Raw genomic sequence first — 20,275 nt, 5'->3', positions numbered from 1 at the left:
CGACTGAGCTACCCAGGTGTCCTTAAAATGCATTATTTAATAAAATCCAAATTATTTTTTTCAAACTCTTCCTCCTAGTTTCTCAAGCTTTTACATGTGTGATCTGCCTAGAACTATGTAAGAAATTAATGGCAGGTTATTGGGTAACATCATAAATAAAGTGTTGTGTAAGTATCAACTAAATTATAAAATCATTCACTTTCACAGTTTAGGTTATATTTGTCTAGTGTTGGTTTTATTTGTAGTACTTTAAGAAAAATTTCTCCTTTCAACTCTCTATCTGTTGGGCAATTTATAATAAACTGATAGCTGAGTGAATATTTTATTTTTATCCTTCATTAAAACGGAACTAGACTTAACTAAATTATATTTGGCTGAGGTTTGTGTCCAAATAAGTGAACTGTCATAAATGATTACCAGTTGGTACAATGAGTAGAGGGGACACTTACTTACTGTTTTTTATTCTTAGATACGTATCCCCTCCACCTTGGAAAAGCATTCTTCTTTGGGGGAAACTAATTTTCCTGCTAGTGTCATTGCAACCACTTGACTTCAGTTGGTTCTGTGGTGTTTTTCAATATATCCATTTCCATAGTGCCAGGAGATGTACACTGTGATGGGCCACGGTCCAATGTTGAGAGGTAGAACCCTTCCCAAGAGAGTACATCTTTGAGTCCATTTTTTTTTTATTGTCTACATGTTTGTAGAAAAGACACTGTCTGAATTCCGAACTTACATTGATTTCTAACAAACAAATGGCCATTTCCTCTTAGTCTTACTGGGCATGGCACAGAGTGAATTTTTGAAGAAAAAGTTGCCAAATGCTATCTAGCCCAGAGACAAAAAAAATCACATTTTAAGTTTTTTTCAGAAGTTACAGGCACATGGCAATTTGGGAGTAGAAAGTGGATTTTAAAATTCTTAACTTCTAACACAGCACAGCAAATTAGTATTTTGTAATTCAATGTAGGGACCCAAGAGCAAGAATTTTATGTTTAACTTACCATTTTACCTCCAGAAGCTGGAAAAATGCCTGCATAGAGAAATACTGGTTAAATGAATAAATGAATTTGTCTTGGGCAGAGTTTTGTATACTGAACTTGTACCTTTAAGGAAGATGAATATAGATATAGATAGGTAAGTATTACTGTTGCTCTCACAAATATTGTTAGTTACCTGAAGAATACTGCACAATGGATTGAAAGGGAGTTTACAATCCAAAAGGCTTCCTATTTGTTTTAACTGTTGCTTGATGCTTTGAAATGAAAAACAAAACCCCCAACCAAAAAAACAAAAACTGAAGTTGTAAGGCAGGACGCTTGGTGGCGCTGCAGGCTAAGAAAGTGAAAAACTATCGCTGCAGACTTGGTTACAGCGGTTTCTAGCTACTTGAAAAGGAAACGTTTAACACTATTGGGGGATAGTAGGTTACAGGGAGGCCGCTATCCCCATGTCCGTCAATGTTAGGAACTAACTCAAGATTATTGAATCAAGATAGCAGAGTTGGCTGCACAGTAATTATTTTGTGATTAAATACTGCATCTTTTGGACCCAGAGGAACAATGGAGTCACCGCTACCCAAAGCGCCACAGAAAAGGCAAGTGACCGCCATTATTATCCTAATACTGTTAATACTGTGGGAAGTGGGGAGTACGATCATTAAGTATTCGGTTCTAGAGGAGAGGGAAAGCGGCTCCTTTGTGACCAACCTCGCAAAAGATCTGGGGCTTGGCTTAGGGGAGCTGGCCGCGCAGGGTGCTCGAATTCTTTCCAAAGGGAATCAACAGTATTTGCAGCTCGAGCAGAAGAGTGGGAATTTGCTGCTAAAGGAAAAATTGGACCGGGAAGAGTTGTGCGGTGACACAGATCCATGTATACTGCATTTCCAGGTGTTACTAAAAAGCCCAGTGCGGTTTATTCAAGGTGAACTACAGCTACAAGATGTAAATGACCATGCTCCAGAATTCCTAGAAAATGAAATCCTCCTGAAAATCTCAGAAAGCAGTCATCCAGGGACTGCATTTCCTTTGAAAATAGCTCAAGATTTAGACGTGGGCAGTAACACAGTTCAGAACTACACCATTAGCACCAACTCCCATTTTCACCTTTTCACTCGAAATCACAGCGATGGCAGGAGATACCCTGAACTGGTGCTGGACAAAGCGCTGGACCGGGAGGAGCAGTCAGAGCTCAGGTTAACGCTCACGGCCCTGGATGGTGGGTCACCGCCTAGGACTGGGACTTCTCAGGTTCTCATCCTAATCTTGGACATAAATGATAATGCTCCTGAATTTGCCCAGCTGCTCTATGAGGTGCAAATCCCAGAAAACAGCCCTATAGGCTCCCTTGTCATCACTGTGACTGCTAGAGATTTAGATGCTGGGACCCACGGAGAACTCTCCTACTCATTTTTCCAATCCTCAAATCAAGTGATTCAAGCCTTTGAAATAAACTCAGTCACAGGGGAAATTCGATTAAAAAAAATGTTGGATTTTGAAGAAATTCAGTCTTATCGTATGGAAATTGAGGCCTCGGATGGCGGGGGACTATCAGGAAAATGCTCTATAGCCGTAGAAGTGACGGATGTAAACGACAACACTCCCGAACTGACTATGTCCGTATTCACCAGTGATATCCCAGAAAACACCCCTGACACCATGGTGGCTATTTTTGGAATTTCAGATCCAGACTCCGGTGAAAATGGCAAAACGAAGTGCTCCATCCAAGACCATCTCCCCTTCCTTCTGAAACTTACTGCAGAAAATTTCTACACCTTGGTAACAGAGAGACCCCTAGACAGAGAGAGCCAGGCCGAGTACAACATCACCATCACCGTCACCGACCTGGGGACCCCCAGGCTGAAAACCCAGCACAACCTAACGGTGACGGTGTCCGACGTCAACGACAACGCCCCGGCCTTCAGCCAGGCGACCTACACCCTGCGCGTCCGCGAGAACAACAGCCCCGCCCTGCACATCGGCAGCGTGAGCGCCACCGACAGAGACTCGGGCGCCAACGCGCAGGTCACCTACTCGCTGCTGCCGCCCCACGACCCGCAGCTGCCGCTGGGCTCGCTGGTGTCCATCAACGCGGACAACGGGCAGCTGTTCGCGCTCAGGTCGCTGGATTTCGAGGCGCTGCAGGCGTTCGAGTTCCGCGTGGGCGCGGCCGACCGCGGCTCGCCGGCGCTCAGCAGCCAGGCGCTGGTGCGCGTGCTGGTGGCGGACGCCAACGACAACGCGCCCTTCGTGCTGTACCCGCTGCAGAACGGCTCGGCGCCCTGCACCGAGCTGGTGCCCCGGGCGGCCGAGGCGGGCTACCTGGTGGCCAAGGTGGTGGCGGTGGACGGCGACTCGGGCCAGAACGCCTGGCTGTCGTACCAGCTGCTCAAGGCCACGGAGCCCGGGCTGTTCGGCGTGTGGGCGCACAACGGCGAGGTGCGCACGGCGCGGCCGCTGAGCGAGCGCGACGCCGTCAAGCACAGGCTGCTGGTGCTGGTCAGGGACCACGGCGAGCCGCCGCTGTCGGCCAGCGTCACGCTGCACGTGCTGCTGGTGGACGGCTTCTCGCAGCCCTACCTGCCGCTGCCGGACGCGGCGGCGGCCGAGGCCCGCGCCGACCCGCTCACCGTCTACCTGGTGGTGGCCTTGGCGTCCGTGTCGTCGCTCTTCCTGTTCTCGGTGCTGGTGTTCGTGGCGGTGCGGCTGTGCAGGAGGAGCCGGGCGGCGTCGGGGGGCGGCTGCTCGGGGCCCGAGGGTCCGTTTCCGGGCCACCTGGTGGACGTCAGCGGCGCGGGGACCCTGTCCCACAGCTACCAGTATGAGGTGTGTCTGAGGGGAGGATCTGGGACCAGTGAATTCAAGTTCCTCAAGCCCATTATCCCGAACTTCGTGGGTGAAGGGGCTGATAGGGGCACAGAGGAAAATTCTCACTTTAGAAATCATTTTGGGTTCCGTTAGGCATCTCATTTTAAGAGGAGATAAATGATAATATTAACTAATGCATTATTAGTTCCTAACTGGTTCATTCACATAAAGAGCTACATTTTCATACATTAATAATCATTGTGTTTACAGTTACTTCAGCTTGTTGAAGTATTTTACGTTCTGAATCTCTAGGTGTTTGTTATTTTTGCTGTTGTAGTTTTTAGCCAAGTCACATTTTGTATGTTCATACAATAGTGGAGAAATGGTGTTTCTCAGTCTAGGGGGTCAGGAAATATTTTCAGATTCCTGATGCTTGAGCTTATTCACTGATAGCTTCTTATGACTAAGAGAATTGTGGTTTTTTTAATTATCAGCATAATGTCCTGTAACTGATGGCTTTTGATTTTAAAAATACTTCTCATTTATACGACAATTTTTGTTACCTTGGAAATGGTTGGATTTCTCTAGTGATGTTTTGAAAACACTATGATCTTTCCTCAAAGGAACTAGTATTTTATGTGGATGTTTTCTAAGTTGAGTATTTTCTTTAAAAATTTGTATCTTTGAGGGGTGCCTGGGTGGCTCAGTGGGTTAAGCCTCTGCCTTTGGTTCAGATCATGATCTCTGGGTCCTGGGATTGAACCCTGCATTGCATTGGCTCTCTGCTCAGCAGGGAGCCTGCCTCCTCCTCTCTCTCTGCTTGCCTCTCTGCCTACTTGTGATCTCTCTCTCTGTCAAATAAATAAAATCTTTAAAGAAAATTGGTATATTTGAGCAAGACTCTGAAACAATGTTAAAGCATTCAATCCCTGTGAAATAGAAAAAGTGGAAAAGATATTAGTAGACTGGTGATTACTTTTTCATAATAAATGGCGTGGGCATGTAAATTATGATTCTCATTCTTTAAAAATATATATATATATAATATAGTCACATGATTCAAACACATTCAATCTGAACAGAAAACAAAGTATTTTTTTCTTTTTCAAATTTTTATTTAAAGTCTAGTTAGGTGGGGAGCCTGGGTGGCTCAGTGGGTTAAGCCTCTGCCTTCAGCCCCGGTCATGATCTCAGGGTCCTTAGATCATGCCCCACATTAGGCTCTCTGCTCAGTGGAAGCCTGCTTCCTCCTCTATCTCTGCCTGCTGCTCTGCCTACTTGTGATCTATCTCTCTCTCTGTGTCAAATAAATAAATACAATCTTTAAAAAATTAAGTATAGTTAGTTAACATAGAGTATAATACTGGTTTTGGAGAATACTGGTTTGGAGAATTTGGAGAAGTGAGTCATCACTTACATATAACACCCAGTGCTCATCATAACAAGTGCCGTCCTTAATACCCATCTCCCATTTAGCCTATCCCTCACCTACCTCCTTCCATCAGCCCTCAGTTTTTCCTCTATCATGAAGAGACTTTTATGGTTTGTTTCCCTCTCTTTCCCCACTCTCATATGTTCATCTGTTTTGTTTAAAATTCCATATATGAGAGAAATCATATGGTATCAGTCCTTCTCTGACTTATTTCACTTAGAATAATACACTCTAGCACCATCCACATCGTTGCAAATGGCAAGAATTCATTCTTTTTGATGCCTGAGTAATAGTCCACTCTAAATATAGCCTACATCTTCTTTATCTATTCATCAGTTGATGCACATTTGGGCTCATTCCATGGTTTGCTGTTGATGCTACAAACATTGCCGGCATGTACCTCTTCAAAACTATATTTTTGTATGCTTTGGGTAAATGCCAGTAGTGCAGTGCTGGACCCGAGGGTAGTTTTATTTTTAACCTTTTGAGGAAACTCCATACTGGAAAACATGGGAAATTAATATCATTATTTCAGCACTCAAATAATAAGTCAATATCCTCAAAATATTTCTATGAATGCATATAAGGATAAGTTAATAAGTGAAAATAATTTCATAAAATGGATCTATAATAAATTGGTAGGTTCATAATTAAAACTATCATGTGTTACTTGAATGTAGTAAAGCAAATTATGGAACTATAGATCTTGCTTAAGCTTAAATAATTCCTATAAGGTAAAAAAAAACCACAAGAATATGATGCATATTAAGATATTAGCATCAGTTGGGGCGCCTGGGTGGCTCAGTGGGTTAAGCCGCTGCCTTCGGCTCAGGTCATGATCTCAGGGTCCTGGGATCGAGTCCCGCATCGGGCTCTCTGCTCAGCAGGGAGCCTGCTTCCCTCTCTCTCTCTGCCTGCCTCTCTGCCTACTTGTGATCTGTGTCTGTCAAATAAATAAATAAAATCTTTAAAAAAAGAAAAAAAAAGATTAAAAAAAAAGATATTAGCATCAGTTAACTGCTTGCTTAAAAATGAGCAAAGAGGGGCCCCTGGGTGGCTCAGTGGGTTAATCCTCTGCCTTCAGCTCTGGTAATGTTCTCAGGGTCCTGGGATGGAGCTTTGGGATTGAGCCCCACATCGGGTTCTCTGCTCATTGGGGAGCCTGCTTCCCCCACTCTCTCTGCCTACTTGTGATCTCTCTCTCTGTCAAATAAATAAAAATCTTTTTAAAAAATGAGCAAAGAAACATTCTTAGACATCCTCCATCCTCTCTTCACCTTATTTTATGCTTTTTGTTATATATAGTACTTTATCTTTTTTAAAAATATTTTATTTATTTATTTGACAGAGAGAGGTCACAAGTAGTCAGAGAGGCAGGCAGAGAGAGAGGGAGAAACAGGCTCCCCACTGAGCAGAGAGCCCGATGCGGGGCTCGATCCCAGGACCCCGAGATCATGACCCGAGCCGAAGGCAGAGGCTTAAACCACTGAGCCACCCAGGCGCCCCTATATATAGTACTTTATCAATGTTTATAGTATTTGCAGTGTATTTTAAGGATAATCCTCATAATTGTTTAGACTTTTATTTCTGTAAAGATTTTATTAATTTGAGAGAGAGCACAAGCAGGGGGCGCAGCAGAGGAAGAGGGAAGGAGAAGCAGACTCCTCACTGAGCAGGGAGCCCTACAGGGTGCTCCATCCCAAGATCCCAAGATCATGACCCAAGCTGTAGGCAGACACTTACCGGGCTGAGCCCCTAGAACTTTTATGTTTTAAAGTCAGTGTACCTTTTCAGTCTGTTTATGCAAGTGTTCAAGCATGTCATTTATTTATTTATGTATGGTAAACATAATTGGTTTTTAAATCTGAACTTTTAAAAGCTGAAGTTTGTGTGGGTCTGTTTCTGCTATATTATTGCTGATTCTTCTCGTGCATGTTATCTTTGTTTCTTTGTGTGACTCATATGGTTGACTGCCCTTGAAATTTTATTTGTAGGATATCCTCAAAGCCTAGGTTGCTTGTTTCATTCTTCATAATGTATTTTCATTGGTTTCAGCTAGGACCCTTGAATTGCTATCACTTAGTAGGGAACCACTGCAAACCAAGTTTATGGGTTGATGTTTCTCACAACTCAACATACGCATATCGAAAATATAAACACACATGAGGACCAACCTGTAGCTACAGTTTCCCAGACATCTTTTCTTTTTCTTTTGCTCTACTTGACATCAGGGGGGCTTCTATATATTTTCCTGGAGTTGGGGAGAGAGAGCATCTTTATATTTCTTAATATATACTGTATAAACATTTATATATGTGTGTATATATGTGTGTGTGTGTGTGGTTATGTTTATGGGGGGGGAGTGTAGCCCTGGGCTATCCCTTAAAATGGAGAGGATCTTTGTATAATATGCAGCAATGAAATATTCAGAGGGAAAACCAATGTAAAACTACTAATATTACCTTGACCGTTTGAGGAAAAAGATGTAATAAAACCGGAAACACCTTTGGGAGTAAAAAAAAAAAAATCACTCCCTTGCAGTTCCTTTAACCGGCCATCGTTTTGTTCTAGTCTTGAAAACGTGAATAACATCCACAAAACGCAAGGTGGCGCTGCTGGCTAAAAAGAGGGGGAAATACCCGCACAAAGGACGTTACAAATTACAATGTTCAGAGGAAAAGCTGGCCAGACAAGAAAAGTAGAGGAAAGGAGACGCTGGTGATGGGGTTGGGGAAAAGTGGGACTCCTCCCCACGACCATTGCTATTATCCAGATCATTTCTAAGGATTCGGTTTCTGCCATTCTGAGAGCTGCTTGAGGCCGAGTGAACGCGGTTTTGAAGGATTGCTTAAACAAAGAATGGAGGCCAGAGTAGTGCACGCATTGCAGAAAAGGCAAGTGTTACTTCTTTGTGTGTTTCTGGGAGTGTCTTGGGCTGGCGCAGAACCACTTCGGTATTTTGTGGCAGAGGAAACGGAGAGAGGGAGCTTTCTGGCCAACCTAGCAATTGATCTAGGGTTGGGGGCAGGGGAACTGTCAGCTCGGGGATGCAGAATTGTTTCAGATGAGACCACAGGATTTTTACTCCTCAATCCGCTTACTGGTGATTTACTTCTAAATGAGAAATTAGACCGAGAGGAACTGTGTGGCCCCAAAGAGCCGTGTGTGTTGCCTTTCCAGTTGTTACTTGAAAAGCCTTTTCAGATTTTCCGTGCTGAACTATGGGTCAGAGACATCAACGATCATTCTCCAGTATTTCTAGATAGAGAGATTACCTTGAACATATTAGAAAGTACCACTCCAGGGGCAACATTTTTCCTAGAAAGTGCACAGGATTCAGATGTTGGAATCAACAACCTGAGAAACTACACCGTCAGCTCCAATGTTTATTTCCATATTAATGTCCATGATAATGGAGAAGGGAATGTTTATCCCGAATTGGTACTGGATAAAGTGCTGGATCGAGAAGAGGTTCCTGAGCTGCGTTTAACCCTAACCGCCTTGGATGGCGGCTCTCCGCCCAGATCGGGAACCACCCTCATACGCATTCTGGTTTTGGACATAAATGACAACATCCCTGAATTCGTAGAGTCGCTTTACAAGGTCCAGGTGCCTGAGAACAGCCCTGTTGGTTCCCTGGTTGTCACTGTGTCAGCTAGAGATTTAGATACCGGAAGTAATGGAGAAATCGTCTATGCATTTTTTTATGCTACTGAAATAATTCTCAAAACGTTTCGAATCAATTCAACATCTGGCAATCTTCATCTTAAAGCCGAATTGAACTACGAGGCAATACAAACTTATACATTAACCATTCAGGCCAAAGATGGTGGAGGGCTTTCTGGAAAATGTACTGTGGTGGTCCATGTAACAGATATAAACGATAATCCACCAGAACTGCTCATGTCATCACTTACTAGCCCAATTGCAGAAAACTCACCAGAGACAGTAGTCGCTGTTTTTAGGATTAGAGACAGAGATTCAGGGAACAATGCAAAGATGGTGTGCTCCATTCAAGACCATCTCCCCTTCGTCCTGAAGCCATCAGTAGAGAATTTCTACACCTTGGTAACAGAGAGACCCCTAGACAGAGAGAGCCAGGCCGAGTACAACATCACCATCACCGTCACCGACCTGGGGACCCCCAGGCTGAAAACCCAGCACAACCTAACGGTGACGGTGTCCGACGTCAACGACAACGCCCCGGCCTTCAGCCAGGCGACCTACACCCTGCGCGTCCGCGAGAACAACAGCCCCGCCCTGCACATCGGCAGCGTGAGCGCCACCGACAGAGACTCGGGCGCCAACGCGCAGGTCACCTACTCGCTGCTGCCGCCCCACGACCCGCAGCTGCCGCTGGGCTCGCTGGTGTCCATCAACGCGGACAACGGGCAGCTGTTCGCGCTCAGGTCGCTGGATTTCGAGGCGCTGCAGGCGTTCGAGTTCCGCGTGGGCGCGGCCGACCGCGGCTCGCCGGCGCTCAGCAGCCAGGCGCTGGTGCGCGTGCTGGTGGCGGACGCCAACGACAACGCGCCCTTCGTGCTGTACCCGCTGCAGAACGGCTCGGCGCCCTGCACCGAGCTGGTGCCCCGGGCGGCCGAGGCGGGCTACCTGGTGGCCAAGGTGGTGGCGGTGGACGGCGACTCGGGCCAGAACGCCTGGCTGTCGTACCAGCTGCTCAAGGCCACGGAGCCCGGGCTGTTCGGCGTGTGGGCGCACAACGGCGAGGTGCGCACGGCGCGGCCGCTGAGCGAGCGCGACGCCGTCAAGCACAGGCTGCTGGTGCTGGTCAGGGACCACGGCGAGCCGCCGCTGTCGGCCAGCGTCACGCTGCACGTGCTGCTGGTGGACGGCTTCTCGCAGCCCTACCTGCCGCTGCCGGACGCGGCGGCGGCCGAGGCCCGCGCCGACCCGCTCACCGTCTACCTGGTGGTGGCCTTGGCGTCCGTGTCGTCGCTCTTCCTGTTCTCGGTGCTGGTGTTCGTGGCGGTGCGGCTGTGCAGGAGGAGCCGGGCGGCGTCGGGGGGCGGCTGCTCGGGGCCCGAGGGTCCGTTTCCGGGCCACCTGGTGGACGTCAGCGGCGCGGGGACCCTGTCCCACAGCTACCAGTATGAGGTGTGTCTGAGGGGAGGCCCTGGGACCGGTGAATTCAAATTCCTCAAACCCATTATCCCTAATCTCCAGTTTCAGAGCACAGGGAGGGAAGTGGAAGAATATCCGTCATGTCAGAATGATTTGGGTTTCTGATAAAGGATGAAAAATAAATGCCTGTATTGTCTTTAAGTATATTTTAATTATGAAATTCATCCTGAGTTACCTGTACAGAATTGCTTTCATGTTATTTCAAACATCGTTAAAGTCCTAGAACAAATTTTTTCACAGAGAAATGGATCCTGCCCTAGCCCTAGGAAGCTTCCACAAAGCGTGAAATGTATATGTTTTGTAGTTTATCTCAAACAATTGTGCATTGTTTGCAATGTATTACATGATAAATATTGAGATCTTTTAAGTTAGTTTTGTCTTTAAAGTTTATTGCTACTCATTTTTTATTACTTATTTTGTTTTTAGATTTCATTTATTTATTTGACAGAGAGAGAGATCACAGGTAGGCAGAGAGGCAGGCAGAGAGAGAGGAAGGGAAGCAGACTCCCTGCTGAGCAGAGAGCCCGATGCGGGGCTCGATCCCAGGACCCCGAGATCACGACCCGAGCCGAAGGCAGAGGCTTTAACCCACTGAGCCTACTCATTTTTTTTAGTTGGAGTGCTGTACTATACCTACTCTTAGTTTTAGAAGTATAGGTTGTCAGGTGGCTCAGTTGGTTAAGCGTCTGCCTTTGGCTCAGGTCATCATCCCAGGGTCCTGGAATTGAGCCTGGGATTGGGCTCCCTGCTTAGTGGGGAGCCTGCTTCTCTCTCTGCCTGCCGCTTCCCCTGCTTGTGTTCTCAGACAAATAATTTAAAAAATCTTTTAAAAATAGAAGTATAGCTTGTAAAGTATCTTTTAAAGCTTTTTAAAAAACACTTATTGTGCATCATACACTGTTAACTCTTTTAATCTTAGAAGTAAACCTATGGGGTATTTTTAGAAATGAGCAAATAGACTTCTATGGAGAGGCCCAGTGAATTCATTAGGGTCACCAACTAATAAATGGTAGAGCTAAGCAACTCTCCTAGATCTGTCTGACTCTGAGAACTTGCTATGATGCTATATTGTTTTCTGTCATTAGATATTACCTGGCAAGTTTCTTCCTGATTAAGGAGAAGAAATCTTATCATGTTCATATTCCTGTTCAGTCTTTCCTGCTTTTGAAAATAATACTGGATGTAGTGCTCTGTGGTTATATGTTCTTATATACCAACAATCCAGATTTTCTGGATCCATTATTCAACTATCATTATTAAAGCTGTGATCTGACCAAAACTAAAGGAGCTATTGGAAGATCAATCTGTGCTTTCTCCTTGTTATCTGAACACATGACCTTCATTTCACAGAAAATTTAATGGTCCTGAATAGAAACAATACATAATTTTGATTGCTTTATTAGTTTATTTTTTCTCACATTGCAGTAATTCTTCCACAGTGGTCCCTACCTACTTTTGAAACATATTTTCCTTCCTTAATTGTAAAGTTTATCTTTAAAAACTTTCCTATTCAGTATGCTGCAGTGCTGAATCAGGAAGGTATAAAAAAGAATAGTTTAAATATGTCATATTAAAGAAACAAATTATCATCAAATTGCTTAGAGATTCTGAAGAGTTAAGGAGAAGTTTTGTTTGTTATAATAATCCGTCACTGCTTTTTCTTTAACAATTATCCAAATAGTTTTTATATAACTGTATTCTGAATGTATTATAAGTAAAGCACTGGTAACTCTTAAAATAGTACTATTACTGTGAATTACTATTGGGATATAGTCTCAGGGCAAAAGAAAAAACCCTCATAGCAGTAAAATCTTAAATTGTTTTCATAGTGTCAAGATAAAATTATCCAGTTTTTCCAATAAATCAATTAAAGGGAAAAAATGAGGAGGGAATTTTACACAATTAAAGAAATTAAGACACATACCAAGCAAATGTAATGCTTGGTGGATCTTGTTTGGGTTTTGATTCAAACAACCATAACAACTTTGAAAGAACTGGAGAAGTTTTAATCTAGGTGGATATTAAATAACGTTAACCTAATTTCTTGGTTTGGGGAATGACATTGTAGTTGGGATTTTAAGTCATTAAAAGTTGGAGATGTATAATGAAGTATTTATGGGTGAAAACTTAGTTTGAGTTGGAAAAATGATGGACAGATAAAGTGGGCAATTATGGCATAATATTGGTAATTGTTGAAGCCAGTTATGAGTATCTGGAGATTCATCATACTATTCTCTTTTGGATTTTTCACAATGACAATTTTTTTTTTTTTTACAAATGACACTGTAAGAAGAGGAGTAAACAAAATTAGGACGTCCTTCTGAGATACAGAATCACCACTGCAGTTAGAGATGATAGCTCTATTTAAAAACTATCCAGCCTTCCCTTGTTTCATCATTTGACATGATAACTTCTATCTGAATAATCCTGCCCATGCATTCTACCACATGAATCTTGGGTGTTTCTCTAGTCATGGCAATGGATGCACATAAACTCTGCTACCTGAGGGCATCAAATATACATGCCTTGTGTGTGTGTGTGTGTGTGTGTGTGTGCGCACACAAGGTTAATATCTGTCTCTGTTCCTCATCTGTAAGGTGGGGAAACTCACTGTAGCCCTATGTGGTGGATATGTCCACCTTACAGATAAGGAAACTGAGACAGAGGTTAAATAATTTGTCCAAAGTTTATAGCTACTAATTATTGCCATAGTTCATGGCAATAAAAGTATGTAACTCTGGGGCGCCTGGGTGGCTCAGTGGGTTAAGCCTCTGCCTTCAGCTCAGGTCATGATCTCAGGGTCCTGGGATCCAGTCCCGCATTGGGCTCTCTGCTCAGCAGGGAGCCTGCTTCCTCCTCTCTCTCTCTTTGCCTGCCTCTCTGCATACTTGTGATCTCTCTCTGTCAAATAAAAAAATTATAAGAAAAAGTATGTAACTCTGAAAGTTTTCTATATGACTCCAACTGTATATTTTAAAGAATTTTCTGAATACATTCTCTCAGGTAGGCTGTTACATAAATATTTTCTTTTTGCTGAAAGGAGAAAAGTAGAAAGTTTCTAGTAGTGTTTTTTTCTCTTGTGTGGCCCTCAGACAATTGTCTACACCATAAAGTATAGGGATAGTAAAGGTAAGGCTCCGTATAGTATACACAGGCAAGAGTTAGGAAGACGGCATCTGTTTTCATCCCAGAAAATGTAAGATCCTATGATGACGCCTGGTGGCGCTGCAGGATAAGAAGGTACAAACCAGCACTGCAACTGCAGCTCCATTAACAGGCAAAACTACGCAGCAGAACCTGGAAGCCCACGGGAAGCTTGGAGGCTACGGGAGGGAGGGCTGGGAGGACTGAGTCCTCTGATAGGACCACTCACTGGAATATTTCTGAGGTATCTTGGGAAAGAGCCACAATCTTGGATTCTTAAGTCTTTACAGTTCTGCAGAACCACCCTCCCAGGAGGCTTTACAACACAAGAACAATGGAGACCAGCGGGAAGCTCATTTGCAGACAAAGGCAAGTCCTTTTATTCTTTCTCCTATTCAGCTTATCTCTGGCGGGTTTGGAACCTAGGCGCTATTCTGTGGTGGAGGAAACTGAAGGGCGATCATTTGTAACCAATTTAGCAAAGGACCTGGGTCTGGGTCAGAGGGAACTCTCCAAGCGGGGAGCTAGGGTCATTTCCAAAGGGAACAAACTACATTTGCAGCTTGATCGGGAAACTGGAGATTTGTTGCTAAATGAAAAACTGGACCGGGAGGTATTGTGCGGTCACACAGACCCATGTGTTCTGCGTTTCCAGGTATTGCTAGAAAATCCCTTAGAGTTTTTTCAAGCTGAGTTACAAGTAATAGATATCAATGACCATTCCCCAGTATTCATAGACAGAGATATGTTGCTCAAAATACCAGAGAGCAGTCCACCTGGGACTACATTTCCACTGAAGAACGCTCAGGATGTGGACGTGGGCCGAAATAATATTAAGAACTATGTAATTAGCCCCAATTCCTACTTTCGGGTCCTTACCCGCAATCGCAGCGATGGCAGCAAATATCCTGAACTGGTGCTGGACAAAGTGTTAGATTGGGAGCAGGAACCTGAGCTCAGATTAACCCTTACAGCTCAGGATGGCGGCTCTCCACCCAGGTCTGGCATCGCTCAGATCTACATCGAAGTTGTGGACATCAATGATAATGCCCCTGAATTTGAGCTGCCTCTATACAGGGTGCAGATTCCTGAGGACAGTCCCATTGGCTTCCTGATTGTCACAGTCTCTGCTACGGATGTAGACACAGGAGTCAATGGAGAGATTTTCTATTCACTTTTCCAAGCTTCTGAGGAGATTTGCAAAACCTTTGAGATCCACCCTGAGACAGGAGAAATTCGACTGAAAAAACAACTTGATTTCGAAAGAATACATTTCTATGAGGTCAATATCGAGGCCAGAGATGGCGGCAGCCTTTCTGGAAAATGCGCTGTTCTGATTCAAGTTACGGATGTGAACGACAATGCCCCAGAAGTCACCCTGTCTGCGTTTACTAGACACATACCTGAGAACTCGCCTGAAGCTGTGGTTGCAGTTCTCAGTGTTTCAGACCTTGATTCGGAAGAAAACGGGAAAATAAACTGCTCCATTCAGGACGATCTACCCTTTCTTCTGAAATCTTCCTTGGAAAATTTTTACACCCTAGTAACAGAGGGACCGCTGGACAGAGAGAGCAGAGCGGAATACAACATCACCATCACGTTCACTGACCTGGGGACCCCCAAACTGAAAACCCAGCTCAACCTAACGGTGACGGTGTCCGACGTCAACGACAACGCCCCGGCCTTCAGCCAGGCGACCTACACCCTGCGCGTCCGCGAGAACAACAGCCCCGCCCTGCACATCGGCAGCGTGAGCGCCACCGACAGAGACTCGGGCGCCAACGCGCAGGTCACCTACTCGCTGCTGCCGCCCCACGACCCGCAGCTGCCGCTGGGCTCGCTGGTGTCCATCAACGCGGACAACGGGCAGCTGTTCGCGCTCAGGTCGCTGGATTTCGAGGCGCTGCAGGCGTTCGAGTTCCGCGTGGGCGCGGCCGACCGCGGCTCGCCGGCGCTCAGCAGCCAGGCGCTGGTGCGCGTGCTGGTGGCGGACGCCAACGACAACGCGCCCTTCGTGCTGTACCCGCTGCAGAACGGCTCGGCGCCCTGCACCGAGCTGGTGCCCCGGGCGGCCGAGGCGGGCTACCTGGTGGCCAAGGTGGTGGCGGTGGACGGCGACTCGGGCCAGAACGCCTGGCTGTCGTACCAGCTGCTCAAGGCCACGGAGCCCGGGCTGTTCGGCGTGTGGGCGCACAACGGCGAGGTGCGCACGGCGCGGCCGCTGAGCGAGCGCGACGCCGTCAAGCACAGGCTGCTGGTGCTGGTCAGGGACCACGGCGAGCCGCCGCTGTCGGCCAGCGTCACGCTGCACGTGCTGCTGGTGGACGGCTTCTCGCAGCCCTACCTGCCGCTGCCGGACGCGGCGGCGGCCGAGGCCCGCGCCGACCCGCTCACCGTCTACCTGGTGGTGGCCTTGGCGTCCGTGTCGTCGCTCTTCCTGTTCTCGGTGCTGGTGTTCGTGGCGGTGCGGCTGTGCAGGAGGAGCCGGGCGGCGTCGGGGGGCGGCTGCTCGGGGCCCGAGGGTCCGTTTCCGGGCCACCTGGTGGACGTCAGCGGCGCGGGGACCCTGTCCCACAGCTACCAGTATGAGGTGTGTCTGACGGAAGGGTCTGGGACCAATGAATTCAAGTTTCTCAAGCCGATCATGCCCAATGTCCTGGCCCATTCCCTTGGGCCAGCAGAAGAAAACCCCAACTTTGGTTTTAGTATTCGGTGACTGTATTTTTTTTTCCCTATTACAGATATTTAAAATTGGTAAATTCAAGGTATGGATTTTCTGGCAACCTATTAAGAATTTTTAAATCTCACTGGCTGCAAATTTTCTTTATTACTCCTTTGTTTTAAAGAGAAGCATCCTTTCTTCATTAGTATAAGAAGATGCATGGTCCTAATTTTGCTCTCAAAACACTAATGAAGTCAGTAGTTGTACAAATTCTTGTGGAATAGCTTTGGAATAGATTAGGAAAGCGCGGAAAATTAATTCTATGTGATCAATTGTATTTCCTTAAATTTTTATTGTAAATCGTTAGGTAAATAAGAGCAGTAAAAGACACTAACACACGAAGTATGCCTAATGGGCAAGGAAATACCTGGTACAGTGAGAATCTGGTTCTTGCTTTATTCTGCTCTCATAGCTCTTCACTCTGATAATTGTTTTCTTTTAAAATATACTAACTGTGCTTCCTTTCATTAATATACCAGTGTTAATTTAATGTAATTATTTTATTGCCTTCCATTTAGTGTCATTGCTATTAACAGGGAAGTAGCTACATTATGTTTATCCAGTGACATGAAATAGCATAGTAGTAAAATTGACTTTTTCTGAGAAACATTGAGCATGTGTGACAGAAAATGCAGTGGCCACCCAAATCCATTGATCTTTCTTCCTTAATAACAGGTCCCACATTTCATGTAGGGCATTAGTATGTTTATTCAAAAGAATACATTTTCTTACCTTGGCAGCAGAATGGAGTATTTGACTATTTTATTGCCAATGGAATGTATATACACATGTTGTAGGAGACTTCCAAGAAGGCTATTTAGTTAGAGAAGTCCTTCTCTAACTGCTCCTTATAGCCAGGAATGTGTAAGTTGTAGCTGGAACACAATTAGCCTTGTTGGACCGTAAAGCAATACTAAGGATGGGAATAATGTACAAAGACAAGTCAGTATAGAATAAACTTAAAAGAGATGAGGATCTCTGGTATTATGGAGTCATCATATCATCCCTGAGTACCTACTTCTGAGCTTTTTTTAAACTTGAGAAATAAAGGAACTTCTATCTCATTAACCCACCATCATTTTAGATTTTGAGCAACCTCCAGTGGATTCCAATCCTAAAGCTTTAACAGTAAGGTTTTTTATTAAAATGTTAGTCAATATAGTAAAATGAACAGATCTTAAGTGTATAGTTTGATAGAACTGATCATTTCAAGCTCTTATTCTTGGTTGCTAAATTAGTTAAAAGTAGATTACAGAAAAAGTAGTAGAGTACAGTGCTTTACTTTCATTATTTAATCCTATGCCAGGGGAGTTGGCATATTACCCTCTTTTACACATGAGAAAACTGAAGTTTAGAAAGGTTAGTAACTTGCTAACAATTCTAAAGTAATGAAAGGAAAAATTTGAAATATATTCTATTTGAATGTAATACTTCCGTTCTTAATCCATGTGTTATAATGGCAGGCAGGTAGCATTGTCTTTTTAACTAAGGAAAATGAAATTCATCTATTCCATGAACTGAACTCCTATGCAGAAATGTAACTTTGAGTGCATAATTTGTACTTGTTTCTTTACTCTAGAGCAAAACATTACTCTGGACCAGTAGATCCAAACTTCTTATAGAAGCTGACTTAAATAAGCTGGGTCAGACAACACAATTAATCTTCATTAGGAGCATTAGGAGCAAAACTGATCAAAAGTCTGATCATTTTCCTTTATCTTTTCAGCATATCACATTCATTATTGCAGATATGAATGCCCTGAATGAGGAATAGAATTAATCTATGGTTATATTTCTTGAATTTCTTGTACTATGTCTTCAGTCTGTTTTCTGTCAATCCTAATTTTTCATTTTCCTTAGGAAGTGGAAATTCACTTTACTATATACATTTTTTCTAAGTTCCTTATTCAAATTAAATATACTTTATTCATTTTAGCACACTGTTGTTTGGAAGCGATTGATATTTCTAGTATTAATTTTAAGTGAAAAGACTACTTTCAGAAAAGTATAGGCAATGGTGTGGAGGAATTTTTTCACTAAATAATTTAGAAAATCTGGGAATTTAGTAGGAATGAAATGGATAGGCTTTAGCTACTTTATGTTAAAATTAACCACATGTCTTTGGCAACTCCTCAAAAATTATGTTGGAAAGAGATTTAGGGGGTCATTAGTGACTTTATTCTGGAAGGATGATTCACCAAAGCTGAATCAGACATTTTCCAGCAAATGCTGCAATAGTACTATTCCTGTAGAGTAATAAATTGTTGTAGAGACAGCTGTTGGATGCATGAATATCCATTCTTGTTTATGTGTTAGTTTCCCATTGCTGCTATAAAAATTACTACAAATATAGTTGCTTAAAACAACAAAAAATGTATTACCTTACAGTTTTTTAGGTGTCTGATATGGGTGTTACTGGTCTAAATCAAAGTGTTGGCAAGAGTGCATATCTTTCTGGTGGCTCAAGACAAGAATCCATTTTTTTGTCTTTTCCAGCTTGTATATGCTGCCTGCATTACTTTGCTCATAGCCCCTTTCATCCATCCTCAAAGCCAACAACACTGTATCTCTCTCACTTTTTAAAAAAAGATTCTATGTATTTTTATGTCTATATTTTGACATGAGAGAGCCCAAAAGACCACAAGCAGGGGAAGTGGCAGAGAGAAAGGGAGAAATGGAGCCTGAAGTGGGGCTCGATCCCAGGACCCCGGGATCATGACCTGATCTGAAGGTCAACTGAGCCATCCAGGCACCCAACATTGTATCTCTTAAACCAATTCTTCCATATTCGTAATTCCCTCTGACCATAGCCAGCAAAAGTTTGTCTCACCCAGATGATCCAGGATAATCTTCCCTTCATAAGATCCTCTACTTAATTACATCTATTAATGCTCTTTTGCCATGTAAGATACATATTTACAGATCTGGGGAATTAGGAAGTCTGGGTGGATGGCCATTATTCTTCCCTACCACAGACCAATCTAGCAGTACCACTGGTGGCCAAAGGAAGACAAATAAAGCCTTTATAACAAGAGTGTAGGGTTCATTGATTAGATGCTTTAACCCCAAAGTATTTAACATTAAAAAAAAGCATTAAGAAAAATACTGCATTGAAAGATATGAACCTTACTGCAGTTAGAACCAAATTATAAAAATGGAAAACCTGAGCAAATGAGTACAATCTTAAAGGACTTGTATCTAGAATATACAAAGAATTCTTACAACTCAATTATGAAAATGCAAATAACCCAGTTTTAAAGTGGACAAAGATCTGAATAGATGTCTCTCTAAGGAAGAGATGCAAATGGACAATAAGTTCAATACCAGTAGTCATCAGAGAAATGCAAATCAAAATCATAATCAGATACTACTTCATACCCACTAGAATCAAAAAGACATGGGGTGCCTTGGTGGATCAGTCAGATGGGGTGCCTGGGTGGTTTGGTTAGTAGAGCATCAGACTCTTGATTTCAGCTCAGGTCATGATCTCAGGGTGGTGAAATGGAGCCCTGCTCAGGCTCCACACTCAGTGGAGTTGCTTGTGTTATTCTCTCTTCCTCTCCTTTTACCTTTTCCCTGGCTCATGCTCACGTGTGCATGTGTGTGCTGTCTCTAAACAAACAAACAACTAAAATCATTTTTTAACAAGTCAGATAACAAGTGTTGGGAGGATGTGGAAAAACTGGAATGCTGATAGATTGTTGGTGGGAATGAAAATGGTACAGCCACTTTGGAAAATACAGAGCTACCATATGAATTAGCAGTTCTACTCCCAGAAAAATGAAAATTTATGTCCACGCAAACATTTGTATATGATTGCAGCAGTTTTACTCTGAAGAACCCAAAGGTGGAAACAACCCAAATGTCGATCAACAGATGGATAATCAAAATGTGATATATCATACAATGGGATATTATTCATCCATAGAAAGGAATGAAGTTCTGATACTTACTATAACTTGGATGAACCTTGAAAACATGCTAAATGAAAGAACCTGGTAACAAAACTCCACATATTATTCCATTCAT

General features: G+C 43.9%; 2 protein-coding genes across 3 annotated transcripts; both read left to right on the top strand.

Moving 5' to 3' along the window:
* The first annotated feature begins 1,374 nt into the window (after nucleotides 1-1,374).
* Nucleotides 1,375-10,801, top strand: LOC123937974 (protocadherin beta-17-like). Of its 2 annotated transcripts, XM_045998864.1 has the most exons (2): nucleotides 1,375-2,628; nucleotides 9,134-10,801. In XM_045998864.1, the coding sequence occupies exons 1-2, from the start codon at nucleotides 1,563-1,565 to the stop codon at nucleotides 10,483-10,485; spliced, it is 2,418 nt and encodes an 805-aa protein (XP_045854820.1). In that variant the 5' UTR covers nucleotides 1,375-1,562; the 3' UTR covers nucleotides 10,486-10,801. The 2 variants fall into 2 exon arrangements, with proteins under 2 accessions (XP_045854820.1, XP_045854818.1); XM_045998862.1 differs by lacking the exon at nucleotides 9,134-10,801 and having other exon boundaries at nucleotides 1,379-4,488.
* Nucleotides 10,802-13,734: 2,933 nt separating this feature from the next.
* LOC123937976 (protocadherin beta-8-like) lies at nucleotides 13,735-19,651 on the top strand. Its single transcript, XM_045998866.1, has one exon. It carries the CDS (start codon nucleotides 13,859-13,861, stop codon nucleotides 16,238-16,240), a length of 2,382 nt encoding a protein of 793 aa, XP_045854822.1. The 5' UTR covers nucleotides 13,735-13,858; the 3' UTR covers nucleotides 16,241-19,651.
* Nucleotides 19,652-20,275: the final 624 nt, after the last annotated feature.

Source organism: Meles meles, chromosome 3 (genome assembly GCF_922984935.1).
Source record: "Meles meles chromosome 3, mMelMel3.1 paternal haplotype, whole genome shotgun sequence".
Lineage (NCBI taxonomy): Eukaryota > Metazoa > Chordata > Mammalia > Carnivora > Mustelidae > Meles > Meles meles.
The sequence above is the reverse complement of the archived record's forward strand: the minus strand, read 5'-3'. Positions and strand labels throughout refer to the sequence as shown.